We start from the raw sequence: 18,295 nt of genomic DNA on the forward strand, positions 1-18,295 counted from the left end.
ATATAGAGATGACTCTTCTTTGCATAAACCTAAAACAGCTGACACTCCCATACAATTCAATCTGTGATGTATTTTAGGTCCTCATAATTTGTTGAGAGATAGGTATTCCAACTGTACTAAATTCAAGTTTAGAATATTCCCTAGCTGACAGCACTCTGTATGAGTTCCTTGATTCAGCAGAATGTAGCTTATTCTACAATGTTTTCTGATGCCACACATTGGATTTGACCAACCTGTATTTTTGACAGCTTCATCATTACATTTATTTCTCACATAATGAATAAACTGAATATGAAGTTTGCCTCATAACCCCACAACATTCCAAAATTTGTTGATTTTCTTGTGACTTCCATTCTCTAGTGGAGACTAAATTTTAAGTATGATATATAGAAAAAGCTGCACGTATCCTGTCATGTATATTAATGGAACAGTTAGCATGATAACAGCCACTACCAAAACGAAACATCATTGATTAAGATGGTTACATTGTTACTCCGTATACAGTGATTAAGTTAATTTTCCAAACCTAGTGATGCTGTTGCTCCATTTCAAATAAAGGATGAGGCACTACAGTTGAAGTTGCTGTCACTCAAAAATGTATCATGATTAGTAGTCACACTGATAAGTTGAACCTTAAGTTCTGCTTATATTCTACATCTATATACATACTCTGCCAATAACCATTTAGGGCATGGCAGAGGGCAAGTCCCATTGTACCAATTATTAGGGTTTCTTCCATTCCATTTATGTATGTAGCACAGGAAGAATAATTGTTTGAATGCCTCTGTTTGTGCTGTAATTATTCTAAACTTGTTGTCATAATACCTATCTGAGCAATATGTAAAAGGGCACAGTCTGTTCATAGAATCATCATTTAAAGTTGGTGCTTGAAATTTTGTTAGTAGACATTCTTGGGATATGAAACTTTCTTGCAGATTAAAACTGTGTGCCCGACCGAGACTCGAACTCGGGACCTTTGCCTTTCGCGGGCAAGTGCTCTACCATCTGAGCTACCGAAGCACGACTCACGGCTGGTACTCACAGATTTACTTCTGCCAGTATCCGTCTCCTACCTTCCAAACTTCACAGAAGCTCTCCTGCGAACCTTGCAGAACTAGCACTCCTGAAAGAAAGGATATTGCGGAGACATGGCTTAACCACAGCCTGGGGGATGTTTCCAGAATGAGAGCTACATCCCCCAGGCTGTGGTTAAGCCATGTCTCTGCAATATCCTTTCTTTCAGGAGTGCTAGTTCTGCAAAGTTCGCAGGAGAGCTTCTGTGAAGTTTGAAAGGTAGGAGACGGATACTGGCAGAAGTAAAGCTGTGAGTACCGGCCGTGGGTCGCGCTTTGGTAGCTCAGATGGTAGAGCACTTGCCCGCGAAAGGCAAAGGTCCCGAGTTCGAGTCTCAGTCGGGCACACAGTTTTAATCTGCCAGGAAGTTTCATATCAGCGCACACTCCGCTGCAGAGTGAAAATCTCATTCTGGATTCTTGGGATAGTTTACATTTATCTTTAAGAGTCTGTCAGTTCAGTTTTTTCAGCATCCCTGTAACACTCTTCCACAGGTCAAACAAACCTGTGATCATTCGTGCTGCCTTTCGCTGTATACGTTCAATATTCCCTGTTAGTTCTATTTGGTACAGGTCCCACACACTTGAACAATATTCTAGAATGCATCACACAAGTGATTTTTAAGCAGTCACCTTTGTAGATTGAGTGTACTTTCCGAATATTATACCAATCATTCCTTTTCATAACCCTATGAAGTGTTACACCAAAGTAATTGTATGAGTTCCCAATTCCAGCTGTGACTCACAGACATTACATTCAGACAAATATGATGACTTGCATTAGCTGCTTGCCCTGCATACTGAGATTACTTGTTCATCTCATTCTAATGTTAGATAGTCAAATGAATGTAATATATCTATAGTGTAAACCAAAAATGGTTTATTTACATCCTTTTAAAAGTGCAAATGCAGGTGCAAATTATAAAATAAAATCTTTTACCAACTAATTCTAACCTTAATTCAACAAAAATCCTCATTATACATAAAATGCTTTTAATTTCTCCTCCAGGTACATGAATAAATAAATTATTGGGTGAAACCGCTCTTGAACAGACAACATACATAGCAGTTAAATATGATAATGACTATGACCATTCAGCCTAGCAGTGCTGATGACTGGATTTCATACTATACTTTCTGATTTTGATTACTGTTGCATCTCCACACACGCATGCAACAGCTAAAGATGCGATGGGTGTTTTACTCCAGTAGTAGTATTTTTTCCAAACTGTAACACATGTGGTTACCAAGTTTGACTGAAATTGCTCAAGTCATTCCAGAGTTTTACAGGAACAAATCCACCCACCTCCCTTTTCCCCTTTTTCATATATACAGACACATACTTGTGTGTGTGTGCGTGTGTGTGTGTATATGTGTGTGTGTGTGTGTGTGTGTGTGTGTGTGTGAGAGAGAGAGAGAGAGAGAGAGAGAGAGAGAGAGAGAGAGAGAGAGAGAGAGAGAGAGACAGACAGAGATAGAGAGAGAGAGAGAGAGAGAGAGAGAGAGAGAGAGAGAGAGAGAGAAACTTCTTCATTCATTTTTCCATAAAGGATCTTCAAGTTTCAACCAGAGATGTGTGTTGGAACCCTTGTTGTTCATGTTTATGTTGCTGTGTTTATGTTACTGACCTAGCAGACAATATTAATAGTAACCTCTAGCTTTTCACAGATTAGGCTGTTATCTATAATGAAGTTATGCTAGGAAAGGTGGACAACTATTTAGTCAGATCTTGATAAGATTTCAAAGTTCAATGATTGTCAACTTGCTTTAAGCATTCAGTAATATAGAATAGTGTACTTCACAAAATCAAGAAGATATAAAACTTCCTGGCAGATTAAAACTGTGTGCCCGACCAAGACTCGAACTCGGGACCTTTGCCTTTCGCGGGCTAGTGCTCTACCATCTGAGCTACCGAAGCTTCGGTAGCTCAGATGGTAGAGCACTTGCCCGCGAAAGGCAAAGGTCCCGAGTTCGAGTCTCGGTCAGGCACACAGTTTTAATCTGCCAGGAAGTTTCATATCAGCGCACCCTCCGCTCCAGAGTGGAAATCTCATTCTGGTAAGAAGATATAGTTTCCTATGCCCAGTATAAGTGAGTCAAAATTGGAATCACCAAATTCTTGTGATTACCTGGGAGTAAAAATTTGTTTATGGATCTGAAATGGAATGATCACATAAATTCAGTCATAGGTAAAGCAAATGGCAGATTTTGATTTATAGGTAGGAAACTAGGAAAGTGCAGTCAGTCTAGCAAAAACTCATGGAATCCATTCCAGAACATTGCTTGAATATGTGGGACTTGTACCACATTGGGATAACAGAGGTTATTGAACACACACAGAGAAGGGCAGCATGAATGGTCACAGGTTTCTTTCTCCATCACAGAGATGTTGCAGTAACTGGCAGGTGCTTGGAGAAAAACACAAATTTACCCACCAACAAATATGTACAAAGTTTCAAGAATTGTCTATATCTGCATTACTTCTTACTCCAAAGGTCACTTAATGGTTGCGGCAGAGAGTACTTTTAGTATTACTAATTGGTCCTCCCTTCCCTGTTCCACTGGCAAATGATGTGTGAGAAGAATAATTGTTGATGAACCTCTGTAATAGCACTAATTTCTCAAATTCTCTCGTCTGGGTCGTCTAATGAGATGTATATGAGAGGAAGTAATATGTTGTTCAACTATTCCTGGAAAGTGCGCTCTCAAAATTTCATTAGTAAACGTCTCTGTGATGTAGAATTCTCTCTTGCAACTTCTGCCACTGGAGTATTATGAGCATCTCTGTAATGCTCTCATGCCAACTAAATGATTTCATTATGAAACTCACCACTCTTCATTATGTCTTCTCTGTTTATTCTACCAGTCCTACTTGGCAAGGATCCCATATTGATAAACAGTACTTAAGAATTGGTTGAAAAGTGCCTTGTAATCCCTGTCCTTCATGGATGACTTACATTTCCTTAAGAATCTTCCTTTGAATCTCAATGTGGCATCAGTTTTTCCTACAGTTTGCTTTATTTGATCATTAAGTAGATACTGTTTCCAGCAATTTATCATCAATAATGTAGTTGTACTACAGTGGATTTCTTTTCCTATGTACGCACAGTATCTCATATTTATTTAAATTCAGGGTCAACTACCAGAGCCTGCGCCATTCATCAATCTTCTGGAAATTGGTACTGTCTGTTGGCATTGGTGCTTTCTTATGGACAAACACATCGTCTGAGCAGTCTCAAAGAGCTTCTGACATTTTCTAGTGAATCATTTATATACATTGTAAACAGTAACAGACATCTCACACTTCCTTGGGGTAGCTCTGGAATTATCTTTTAATCTCTTGATTTTGTTCCTTTTGGAACAATGTGTTGAGTTCTATCTGCAATGACATTTCAAACCCAGTCATGAATCTTGTCCAACACTCTGTAACCTCAAATTTCATTCACTAAATAACAGTCTGGGATGAGTTTCGAATGTCCTCCTGAAGTTAGGAACACACCAGCAACCTCTGTAAGTGAGGAGTCTAGTAATGTTCTGAAACCTACTACATATTGCTCCCATAGGGATTGCAAAGATCAGATTTGAATTATTATAGGATTTACAGAGGTAATTAAGTAAATACCCTTTTCACAGCCCGTATGTGAATGGAATTGGAAGAAGCCCTGATAAAGTTAAGAATGTGATGTGCCAACTGCCATACATTTCACTGTGGTTTATAGAATATTGATGTAGATCTGGACATGGATATCAAAATTGGCCTTAACTGTTACAGTTGTTATTGAGTTGATCACACCTGTAAACCTGATTGACACTTCCATTGCCAGTGATGTTTTCCTCCTACGATCTCTGAACAATAAAATGGAAGTTCTCTCCCTGAGTATGTGGAACAGAATAGCAACACTGCACGAATGGACTGTTGCTACATGTGTGTAACACAGCTGAATTGAATTCACTGAAATGAAATGATTGGAGTCAGTGGAGATGTAGTAAATGAAGATTCAATGAGACAAAATCTTATAAGTGAAAACTGTTGAGTAATTCTGAACCAGCAGTGGACTTTACAAGGAGGGATCCATAAGTAATGTGACCAAATTTTTCCTGACAACGATACACCACAACACGTTCTAAACTGCTGGGTAAAGTAGGGGAGGGTGTTAACTTCAAAATGCACTCAAAATCCATCACCTCCTACTGGAGGGTCGGGATGTGGATTCTTGTGAACCCATTATGAAGTTACATAACATGGCACAATAGATCATTCTGTGAAGCAATGTTATGTGATCAAGTTTTACTATAAACTTAAGAAGTTTGCCAGTGAAACATTTCCATTAATTCAACAGGCCATTGGGAGTGATTTCTTGACAAATTGACAAGTTCTTTGATGGCACAAGTGATTCATTGAGGATCAAGTGGACTTTACTAATGAACCTTGCAGTGAAGATCCATCGATCTTCTGAATCCGGAGAAATGTGACATATGTGTATGACTTTGAATTCTGACTGATTGTAAAGCCTTTAATGGATAGCAGAAACTCTAAACAAGGTCAAATATCGGTTTATCTCATTCTAGCTGAAGATCTGAACATGAAAAATATATGCACCAATTTGGTTCCATAAGTCTTCACCAAAGGACATGTGAATGTTTTGGTGCTAAGAACTCTTGGAAGTGTGTTAAAATTATCCTAATTTTTTTAAACTTAGTTTTCACTGGTGATGAATCATGGATTTATGAATATGACTTGGGGATAAAAGGTCAAACTTCTGAGGAGTGGCACATTCCAACATTGCCCCATCCTATGCATGAGCAAGCCCATTACAAAAACCATGCTCATTGCCTTCCTTGACCCTGGAGGCGAATTGTTGACAAGAATTTATACCCATCAAAACTGCTGTGAATGTAGTTTTCTACTGAAAATGCTCAAAAGACTGAAAAGGAGGGTTGTCTGCAGCCAAAGTGACATCAAGGATGAGTGGAAACTGCATAATGACAGTGCATCAAGCCATAGCATCTTTGTTGTCAATTAATGTCTGGCCAGAACCCACATGCTACTACTTCCCCATCTTCTCTACAGCCCTAACCTGGCTCCCCCATATTTTTGTTTCCTTGCTTATAAGTGGGCCTTAAAGGGAACAGAGGTACACTATTGAAAACATACAGACTCATGTTACACAGGCTGTAAATATGATCCCAGAGGAGGCCTTCCAGAATGCCCTCTAGGCCCAGAAAAACCTTTTCTAGAACTTTATCAATACAGGAGAGAGCTACTTCGAAATATTTTCATTGATTGTTTGCATGTGTTCACTAAATGCATTTTTTTATATATAAATTTGGTTGCAGTAGTTGCGAAACCTACCTTGTATGTCTTGACAAATGAAAATTTTGTGACAAACCGGAGTTTTAATCAACGATAAGTGCAGGATCCAGGGTTGGTCCTAGTCAGCATAATTTCCATTTCTCTTAACTTATTCATTGCATTGGTGTTTAACATTTGCCTGGTCTAGTTCACTTAAATCATATCAAAATGCTGCAGTTCATTCAATTCATCACCACTGGTTTCGTCTGACTGAATGTAATATCATTTTTATTCATCAATAGCTTGCAGAATTTATCCATCATGTATTACTGTCATCTGTATGACAGTTGTTATCATCAATCAACGTGAAAATGCATGCATTATTCCTTGCTTTTTTGTTTAAGTGTGTATGGTAAGACCTGCAGAATGTACCATCCCTGCCCACTCCACTCTCTCCCTCTCCCTCCACCCTTCTCTTTCTCTTTGTCTCTCTTTGTTTCTCTCTCCTGTCTTTCTCCCCAACACCCACCCCCTCCTAAATATATATCTCTGTGTGTTGCAAATGTGCATGAGACCGCAATTTGTGTGTGTGTGTGTGTGTGTGTGTGTTTGTGTGTGTGTGTGTGTGTGTGTGTGTAATGCCGTGGTATCGGTGTCCCACAGCTATCTGCCGGAAGGACTGCCACGCAACCCGGGGCTACTGCGATGCGCCGGGCGAGTGCCGGTGTCGGCTCGGCTGGGCGGGCGAGACGTGCCACGAGTGCCAGCCATTGCCCGGCTGCCAGCACGGCACCTGCACCCGCCCACTGGAGTGCCGCTGCCACGCAGGGTGGACTGGTCTGCTGTGCCAGACGCGTGAGTTGGACACACCTCAGTAATGGTAGTAGCAGTAGCAATACTGATAGTAGAAGTAATAATAATGTTCCACTTCATTTTAACTGCAGCTTCTGTATTACTAAATGGGTAAACTGGTTGATGGTGCAAAGGCCCAGTTGCAGATTACCTACCTAACGGCTTCCAATGGCAAGAAAAATTTGATTTTTAGCATTTTGTTTAATTTTTGAGTGAATTTAAATATTTAAAATGCTGCTGTAATCTGCTCATTCAGAGGTGTAATGTTATGCCAAAGATTTAACACAATAAGAGCAGTGTTGCAGTTAGAAACTTTGTAAATGACTTGGGGCAGTGTAACCCATGGAGCACAAACTACCCAGACTATATTCATCCAGCTTTTGAGAATAATTTCAACAAACTTTTCACATGATTTCAAGTGTTGATGAAACTTTTTCTTGCTGACCCCTCCCTCCCCCTCCCCAAACACACACACAAAATAATGAAGGATAAATTTAATTTATTACTTCTTTATGACCTACTATATTCCCAACACCTATTACAAACAGTATCTACATATACCACTGAATGTATGTGCAAAATTATGTCATTGTAAAACACATTGTACATGAAACATAATATCATAAACATTGAGACATGTGAGAAACTAGCTTTGATTAAAACTGAGTGCAGATCATCCCAACTATATCCATCTGGAGCACTTACTGACTACCAACAACCTTAAACATAATATCAGATATTTTTGAAAATTACTTACTTGTCTGTTTAATGTCAGATATTTAAGACATTAACTTATTTGCAAAGTAATCAGATGTTTGAGGCTTTTTTACATATCTGACTTCAGATCTTTACAGAACAGGACATGAGGAGGTTTATTGATGATTACAATTCAACAGTGCCAATGGATAAATGTATTTCTACATAGAAAATGTGGCCCATCTTAGGATACAAAGTAAGGCCTATAATATGAAACATATAAACAAGAAATAGTCCAGTGCCTAGGTAAAATGCATGTCTAGGTTTATTAGGAATTCTGTGATAACAGAGTGTACAGGATCTAACCGAGAAGATCACCTGGCCATAATGTTTAATATGAAGTGCTGAATGGTGTATAAGATTGTAAAAATTAGCGAAAACTGCTGAAACCCTGTAATTCTCATTACTTTTATTGTAACTAGCCAATATTTCCTACTTAATAAAAATATAAACAGGATTAGGAAAATGCAATAGGTCTACAAGCTTGTGCAACTCATTCACAATAAGCAATCACGTCTCACATCATTCTGTTCTTTGTGAGTAACCACTCACATGGTACACTGAGTATACAGTAACATTTTGTGCACTTCCTTCATAGTTGGTATTGTTATTTGGTTTAAAAGTTATAAACTGACGAATGCTAGAAACATTTACACAATAACAGACCCTTTAACTGTGTTAGGTTTGGTTTTAAGGGAAATACTTCAGATAAATAGCATAACAACTGACCATAAGTTTGCTACCTTGAAATAATAGCAGTTTTACATGATTTACTAAGTAGATATTGTTCTTGCAGCCATCTGTGCTGAGACCTGCCATAAGGAGAGAGGCTATTGCAGAAAACCTGGAGAATGCAGGTAAGATTCAATGCAAGGAAGAAAACAGAAATCCATATCTCAGATTGTAAGTGCACTTTTTTCTTACAAACACTAGTTCACCAACAAAAATTGTTACACAGACAGTGAAAGCAATTATTAGAATGGTGTGTAAGTGAATGAAATATAATAAGAGAACAAAATATTTATATGTTATGATAAGGGGGAGAAAGAGCACCTGTCATTTCATTCCTTAACAGGTTTTGAAATGCTGACAGTATGTTAATAAAATAACCTGACATTCTTTCCTGTTTCCTGAAAAGGAAACAAAATTCCTTAAATAAAACACAAGAGAATAAGAGGAATGCAACATAAATTACAAAATCAAAGAACTGATTGAGAAGATCCTTACAAAAACTAAGTCAAAAGTAATCTTCTATGGGGAAGTATCAGAACCTTTTGAGATAGAGACGAAAGTGACTTAGGTCAACAGGTTCTGGCCAGTGCTATCTAATGAAATTTTTACAAAATAATCTGGGAATTGTAAGAACAATGCCAGAAAGATGGCACAACAAGCATAAAGTTGAGATCCAAGGACAATCTGAATGTATTCACTGATGGTACAGTAATGCTAAGAAGAACAGACAGCTAGGAAAATATGATGCTGCAAAAGCTACATGAGATGGTCCAGAAAACAGGCCTGAAAATATCACATGGAAAGCCAAAAAAAGTGATGAATCTGATTTTTTTTTTTTTTTTTTTTAGGAGGGGGGGGGGGGGGGGGGGGAGTTCAGCACACCTAATAATCAAGGAGAACAAGTTCAGATACCTGAGAGAATGGATATAGCCAACTGGACAAGGCAAAGAAGTCAATAAATGTAGTATTAGGAGGCTTGCAAGACTATGCAACATATTTACAACAAGCAATCAAACCTATCAAAACTAAACACAGGTAGGACAACATGTTGATAAAATGAGGAGCACTGTATGCATATGAATGTCTGTTCACAGCAGATAAACAGAGACAAAGGAGATGAGAAAGACAGAGAGAAGATATTAGGCCACAGAAAGGAAGGTGACATTTGTGAGGAAAGAAGAAATCAGGAGCTGTACTCACAGAGCAGTGAAGTGATAGACAAAAAGAAGAAAGGATGGTCAAACTTTGCCAAGCATATCTGTAGAATGAGAAAATTGCCCAAGAGGATATGTGAATACAGTTAGTGATGCAAGACCACCCCAATATGGTGGAAAGAACTTAACAAAAGACTTGATGTATCTACACCTGACCACAGAAGACACAACAGATAAATGTGTGTACAGAAGAGTAAGAGAGATGTACTAAAAGTTCAGGAAAACTGAGGAATGGCAGAAGACCCTAACTCATCAAAGGACAAGTTTTGTAAATGGAAGGGGATGGAGATGAAACTGAAAAGCTCAAGCTAAACATGGCCCAAACAAGGCCAAAGAGAAACAAAAAAAAAAATCTAGAGAAGTTATTTCCATTTAGAGACACTTCGTATTTTTCCTTTAGCCTTGCCATTGGTGTAGCATCTCTGCTAGAGTTTCAGAAGTTTTGAAAGTAGCAAATATATTTTATTTATATGCATTTTGTGGTTTTGTTTGTCTGGCATAAGCTGTAAATTTTCCCCATTTGCAGAGGTATGTGTAAGATTATTTATTATATGATAATCTTCCCGTCAAAATTCTACAGTTAGTAACTTGTAGCCCTGATTTTTCTGATTCCAGGATAACAATTTAGTTAAAAATAATGATAATGTAAATAAAATAGAAAGAAACTTCCACATGGGAAAAATATATTAAAAACAAAGATTCCAAGACTTACCAAGCGGGAAAACGCCGGACGACAGGCACAACAAAACACACAAACACACACACAGAATTACTAGCTTTCCCGCTTGGTAAGTCTTGGAATCTTTGTTTTTAATATAATTTAGTTAAAAAGATATTCAAATTACAAAATATAACTTTCCAGAAAATTCTTGGCAGCTTTTTGAAACCCTGGTATACATTGAAATGTCAACATCATATAAGAGTACCCAATGCTGTGTCATTTTTTGATTATACAAATTATAGTTAATCAACATAGGTTTGCTGCCTCATATGGTTTTGTATTTTTTACTTTTGCTGTCTTAATATCTAAAACATATTACCATGTTGTCATTTCTGTGTATGTATATGCCCACCTCCATAGCTGATGTCACTAACACACAGCTGTGCAGTGATGCTCAACTCGGAGGTGAGATTCTTTGAATCCCAGTGGTGGGGAATTTTCACTGCCAGTAATGGCCAGTGAGTAGAGGAGGGGTGGTGGTGCAAAGTTTCTCATCATCCGACTTTGTACCAATATCCTGGATTAAATTTCAAACATGTCCGCAGTGTCTCATGAAGTGAGGGTATGTGTCATTGTTTCCGGTGGTCCACCCATCAGATGGCGACGTTAGGTTTGGCAGACCCATTGAGGCTTTTGGAGAGAAGTAGGCTGTGTGCTGGCAGTGGGTTTCACTCTTCCTTCCCTTCATTCATAATGACACACCCCTTATACTCTACTGTACCAGAACGCATCACAGTTATCCACACGGAGTAGGTACACTCTTGACATAAGGGGTCTTACTAAGGCATAGGCAAACCATCTCCACTAGGGTTCTGCTGTGAGTGGCACTGCAGGCTTCATTCATCTACTTCCATGCTGATTTTCCTGAGAATGGGACCACTTTCACTATTGATGCCTTTACGTAGGCATCACATGCATCAGATGCAGTCTGGAGTGAGCGTTCAATCAGTATCATCTCCACCTTTTCCGCTCAGTGTGTAGTAAGTATTCAACATATGTGGTTCCAAAGCAGTCTACGGTGAGCACCCAGTTGGTGCAAAACTACGTCGCTCAGTTTGTTAGCCAGTAGTGTTAGGGCAGTTGGGATGTTAGTTAACTGGGCTGCTTCTTGTGAATTGTTGCTAGAACACTCCCAGACCCTGTAAGTTGTTAACATTTGTTGTGTACCTGTAAAAATTACTATTTCAAAGCTGATTATGTGTTTAAATGAATTAAAAAGTAAATTCATCAATCTTCTGATGAACTATAATCTATTGTGTAATTCATTCAATAACTATCAGTGGAAGACTGACAAACATTAATATCTATGAGATATGTGAAACATAAAAGCAGGTCAGTAACTTTACAAGGACAGATTATCATAGAGAGCTGCATCAAATCAATCTCTGGACTGAAGGCCACAGCAACAATAAATTTAAAGAATTACAACTTAATAAAGAATTTTGGTACTTTATGTGTATGTGGTATATGTACTTGAGTAGTATGGTAAGAAAAGTTCTGACAGAATGCAAATAATTTAGCAGTAAAGGCAAGAAATCATGAGACAGTAGAAGTGCTGATTCATTGATAGGTGCACAAAAAAGAATGAGAACTTCACTAGCTTTCAGACAGATCTTTTAAATGGGCTAGAGTACACATACACGGGCATTGTCAAAAGTAATGCTTCTGAATTTTTATGTGAAACCACTTAAAAGCTTTTTAAATAAAACGGATGTTATTAACATTCTTCATGTCTATGTATTTACATAGTCCCCCTGCTGACAAACAAATTTCCCTCATTTAGAAACCAGTTTCTTGATACCATCACTGTAGAGTGTTTGCCCTTGTAGGCAGAGCCACAACCTCACCTCTACTGGCATCACTTCATCACAATCAAAATAAAGCTCTCAAAGGTGTTCTTTAAGTTCTGTAAACAAATGAAAATCAGATGGGGCCAAATCAGGACTCTGTGGAGGATGATCACTGTCAGCGAACCCGAGGTATCGGATTGTTGCAGATGCCACAGCACTTGTGTGTGGTCTGGCATAGTCATATTGAAGGAGAGAGTTCTCCATGTGTAGTCAAACTCTTCCAGTTCGAAATTCGATTACAGCACATTTCTCACACACGGGCATTGTTGTATTACACATCGGCATGTTACATACTACAGCAGCAGAGGGCTGCAAATATGTAGACATGAAGAATGAATATCTAGAATGTTAGTATGTTTTATTCAGAAGACTTTATAAGTTTTCACAAAAAAAAACAAAAAAAAAAAAAAAAATGTAGATGTTACTTTTCAGCACACCTTTGTATACACACAGGAATTTGCTCCCTCCCTCCTCAGTCTCCCCTCCCTCCTCCCTCCCCTTACACTAAAAGATAGGAAAGCAGCATACAGGTACTGAAGTCGATGAGGTCTGCGATGATAACGACACAGTGGCAGGAGAGACTACAGGGCAGAGGGTATGAGTGTAGGTAATTAGCACAAATTGAAGCCAGGAAGGTTACAGGAATGAAGGACATATTGCAAGGGTTACTCCTTTCTACATAGCTTAGAAAAGTTGGTGCAGGGCAGAATTCAGATGGCATAGGTTGTGAAGGAGCTGTCAAAGTTAAGCATGATGGGCTCACCAGCGTACTCCATCACTGGTGGCCAACGCTGCTCTTGGCCACAGTTTGACATTAACCGTTCATTCTGCTGGACAGCCAGTCGGTGGTCGTTCCGACACAAACTGCTTAGCAGAAATTTATGCAGAACTGGGCAGTGTCATAGCTGGTTTCACAGGTGGAGACAGGATAAACCTGTGATATGGATGTGGTAGGATTTACTCAGTGGATGAATCAAGCCGGTCTTGCACATGGATCTTCCACAGGGATATGACCCCTGTGACAAGGAGAAGGGAGTGGTAGTGGTATAGGAATGGACCAGGATGTTTTGTAGGCTGGGTGGGCAGTGGATATCAGGTACACAAAAGAAATAAGGAAAGAAAAAATAGTATTTATGTTGGGAGTGGTGCCAAATCAAGTGGCATTATTCCACCTTTCTATGTTTTACCTAAACTGAAGAGTGCTGTCCAGCCACGTCTGGTTGCAAACACCAGCCCAGCACACCCTCTAACACAGGCCCATCTCCTTCACAGGTGTAAGACCGGCTGGATGGGCGACAGGTGTGATCAGTGCCACCCGTACCCTGGCTGTGTCCACGGATCCTGTCGCCGTCCATGGGAGTGCAACTGTGAACCCGGATGGGGAGGAATGTTGTGTGATCAAGGTAAGTAAAAGTTATGACAGTTATTTGGAAAGTAAGGAGCAATTCCTTATAAGACATACAGCATCACAGATTTTTTTCAAAAAATGTTTTTATTTAATTTCATACATGTTTCTCTATTTTTCTACGTAGTTTCCATGTTTGTTTAAACATTTGACATAACACTCCACAAGCTTTTGTACCTTAAGTCATAGATGTCTGCTGCCTGTAAAGGTAACTGGTCTTTAACTTCTTTTTCACATTATCACCTTTTGCAAAGCACTTGCCATGTAGAAACTTCTTTAGGCAGTGGAATGAGTGAAAACCGCTTGGCACAAACTCTGGACCATACAACTGGTGGATAGTCTGTTCCAATCCAAAAAATCTGATAAGATTTTGGGCGCAAATGGCACAATGGAATCCAGCATTGCCATGCAGCAACAAAACTCTATGCATCAGAAGACCACGTCGATTACTTTGTATTGTACGTCAAAGTTCAGTCATGGTAGTGCAGTAAGCAGCTGCATTTATTGTTGGCTCCAATTTGGAAGAACAGACAGTCTTGGTTACAAAACTGGATTTTTTATTTTATTGATCTTCCAATGACATATTCCACCTTACACAAGGCATCTTCATATTGGCCTACGAGAAAAAATACAAACTTTCATATAATGGCATGACCCCAATTTAGCAAAACTGGACTAGCAAGAAAAAATGAAACATTTTGCTGACAAAATATGGTGTTCCATATGTAGAATGCCATGTATACAAATTTTAAAATTGCCAAAATTTGAAAAATATGGTGCTGCATCCCATAAGATAAGAGCAAAATGAGTTAGAAAATGGCCAATAAAATGGTCAGAAGCCAGTAAACAGTCTAATGTACTAAAAGTCCAAAACACACTAAAACAAAATTTAAAAAACAACATAGTGATACAGAAGTTGTTAAGTACATGGGAAACTGCACCTAAAATCACATGAAAGGTGCAGTTCATTTTTTTTACCACACGGTGTCCTACAAATCATATCACCTTGAGAACAGTTAAGAAGTATACAGAAGCAAATAAGTGGCTTAGTCTAATAAGAAGTATGTATATCTGTATAAATTGGCAGAAGATTATCTTGTCAGATATGCAGCGCCCTTCAAATCCACTAAAATAGAATCAAGTGTACATAGATGCATCACACAGTAAATATGTAGGAGATTCAAATTCTCATGCTCCCACTCAATTTTGTTGACCTTCGTGGCAAGCAATCTTGGGCTTACATTTCACCAAGATAATAGCCACCTGCACATGGTTGTGTTTGTGCTTGCCAAAAATCTACATTGGTGTGCAAGGTTGCCAGATCTCTCCACAACTGACAATGTTTCCAGCATTACGGGCATGGCCCTCCAACCATCTTGCAATTTTCATTATCTAACATGCCAAATGGACACAATTTTGCATGGTATTCCTCATGAAGACATCCAACAGCTCTGTCAAGCAATGCAAGACCAAATAATTGGTCACATAAGGCCGGAGGTGCACCAATGCATTATTGACGTACTTGATTTGTGAAACACTTTCTCTTGAATGAATCATGTAATATTTCTGAAATTATACTCATTTGTTTTTCTGTACATTTACACACTTCTACTGATTCCTGTCCCATTTGGACAATTTTGACCTTCAAAGTAGTCACCAGCATTGTGTATAACCCATTGCCAGCGATGTAGAAGTCGTAGGATACTCTTGGCAGTGCCAGTTGTGTTGACAGTTCAAACGGCACAGTTTATTGCCCGACAAATTTGTAGCAGTTCTGAAGTGAATGCCGTGAAGTGTTTCCTTCAGTTTAGAAATTGAGTTGAACTTATGAGGGCTTAAGTCAGGGGAGTGCAGTAGGTGGTATAGCACTTAGCAGCCCCATCAGTCAAACAAATCAGTAACAGCTTGTACTGTGCGTGCTTGAGCATTGTCCTGCAAAATGTTGGTCAGGTCCTGCAGAAAAGTCATCACTTCTGTCTCTAAGCTGGTCATAGGTTGTGGAACAAATTTGTCTGGCAGTGCCACATCACTGGCAACGGGTTATAAACAATGCTGGTGATTGCTTTGATGGTCAGTAAAACTTTGAAACATGTATCTATTTTGTATGAGCTGTAAATAAATAGTTGCCACTATTAAAGTTCCAACCCTCATAGTAATTCAGGGAAATACAAAAGATCATTGAACCATATAATAAATCTGTGGTGGGAATTACCTGTATATGAATACTGATGCCATCTTTAGATTTATAATCAATAGTGTAAATTTCAGCAAATTCTGAGCTGCCAGTTTAATTAATTAGTGAAATTATGGCAACTAAAATATAGTGGTAATATCTGCAGTCTAACAGAATTAATGGTGCAAACAATGAAAGTAATTTTGGGTGTATCCAAATCTTGATTACAACTATTTCTGAAGTTAGTTTTGCAGATATTAAAATACATTACTCCAAGCACAGAATGCCAGTACTTGTAATGAGTGTTGTCAACATGCCCACTTGAGTGATTAGCTCTATTAGAATTCCCTGTCTCATACTGTGGTAATAACTTGTAATTAACACAAAATAAGTTACATTAATGAAATCAGAGTACTGAACAGAAAAGCCTGAATAATATGTTTGAGTGAGGCAAAGCTTGATTAAAGTTTTGATAAATGCAGGTTATACTACACAAGTATTTTGCACATACTCTACTCAAATGAAAAGTTAAAAAATTAGTTATTAGTAGTGTGTACATCTACATCTATACTCTTCAAATGACCATGAGGTGCACAGCACAGTGTACATCCCATTGTACCAGTTATTAGAGTTTCTTTCTGTTCCATTCATGTATGGAGCTTGGGAAGAATAATTGTTTCAGTGCTTCTGTGTATGCAGTAATTATTGTAATCTTATCTTCATGATCCCTATGCGAGCGATACATAGGGGGTTGTAGTATATTCCTAGAGTAATAATTTGAAGCCAGTTCTTGAAACTGTGTTATAGACTTTCTCAGTATAGTTTGTGACTCTCTTCAAGAGTCTTCCAGTTCAGTTCCTTCAATATATTTGTGACACTCTCCCATGAAACCTGTGACCGCACTGCCCTTCTCTGTATACGTTCAGTATCCCCTGTTAGTCCTCTCTGGTATGGATCCCAGACACTTGAACAATATTTTGGAACTGGTCACATGAGCGATTGTAACCAATCTCCTTTCTAGATTGATTGCACTCCCCCAGTATTCTACCAATAAACTGAAGTCTATTACCTGCTTTACTCATGACTGAACCTATGTGATCATTCCTTTTTATATCCCTACAAGGTGTTACACCCAGGTATTTATATGAGTTGATCAACTTTAACAGTGACTCATTGCTATTACAGTCATAGGACACTACGTTTTCTTGTTTTGCAAAGTGAAAAATTTTACATTTCTGAACATTTAAAGCAAGCTGCCAATCTTTGCACCACTTTGAAATCTTATCAATATCTGACTGAATATTTTTGCAGCTTCTTTCATATAGTTCTTCATTATAGATAACTGCACCATCTGCAAAAAGCCCTGTTTTGCTGTTAATGTTGTGTGCTAGGTCATTAAAATATGACATGAACAGCAAGGATGCTAACACACTTCCCTGGGGCATGCCTGAAGTTACTTCTACATCTGAGGGTGACTCTCCATCCAAGATAACATGTTGCATCCTCTCTACCAAAAAGTCCTGATTCCAGTCACAAATTCCACTTGATACCACATATGTTCATGTTTTTGAAAATGAATCTAGGTGTGGTACTGAGTCAAATGGGAGGCTACAGCTTGCCCTGCTGGAGCTTTACACCTTGTTCTTACTTTTGACTTCTCCAGAACAAACACTTTATTTACTTTAGGTGCACTGCCCTAGAAGATAATCCCATAAGGCAACAGGAAGTGAAAATATGCAAAATAATCCAACAGTCTTGTCTTGAGGTCCACGCTATGAGAGCTGTTTTAAAGGCATAATACACTGAACTGAGTTTCTTGATTAGTTTCTCCATTTGTTGACTTCATGTTACCTCATTATGCAACTGAGTTATCAAGGAATTTACATGCAGTGATTCATTCTGTGTACAACCATTAATGTCTATTCCTGGTGCTAGACGGTCATTATTGCTTGTTTAAAACTGGCTATTATGTGTCTCTGTGGGCTTAAGATATATGCACTTAGCTGTGAAACTCCATTCGCCTATTATCTGACCTTTGTCTGTTGGAACATATAAGTTTCCCATGTAGGCAACTGCAGCTTAATCTATGCATACTTAAAACATTTCTTAAAAATTTTCATGGTAAAATCTTCTAAAAAATTGTTGAATCCACCTGTAGCTGCTAATCCTTGTTTACTGTGGAATCAAGGTACAGCCAGTTGCGCAATAGTGAACTGCACCTTCAGG

The 18,295-nt window shown here is 38.6% G+C and overlaps 1 protein-coding gene across 1 annotated transcript in view; it reads left to right on the forward strand.

Moving 5' to 3' along the window:
- The window catches only part of LOC126291813 (delta-like protein 1), a 108,212-nt gene that overhangs the window by 77,560 nt on the left and 12,357 nt on the right, over window positions 1–18,295 (forward strand). Inside the window, exons 4-6 of the mRNA XM_049985509.1 lie at window positions 7,030–7,221; window positions 8,771–8,831; window positions 13,764–13,894. Coding sequence (XP_049841466.1) covers window positions 7,030–7,221; window positions 8,771–8,831; window positions 13,764–13,894 — 384 coding nt within the window. The remainder of the gene's footprint in view (window positions 1–7,029; window positions 7,222–8,770; window positions 8,832–13,763; window positions 13,895–18,295) is intronic.

Source organism: Schistocerca gregaria, chromosome 9 (assembly GCF_023897955.1).
Source record: "Schistocerca gregaria isolate iqSchGreg1 chromosome 9, iqSchGreg1.2, whole genome shotgun sequence".
In the NCBI taxonomy this organism is placed as follows: domain Eukaryota; kingdom Metazoa; phylum Arthropoda; class Insecta; order Orthoptera; family Acrididae; genus Schistocerca; species Schistocerca gregaria.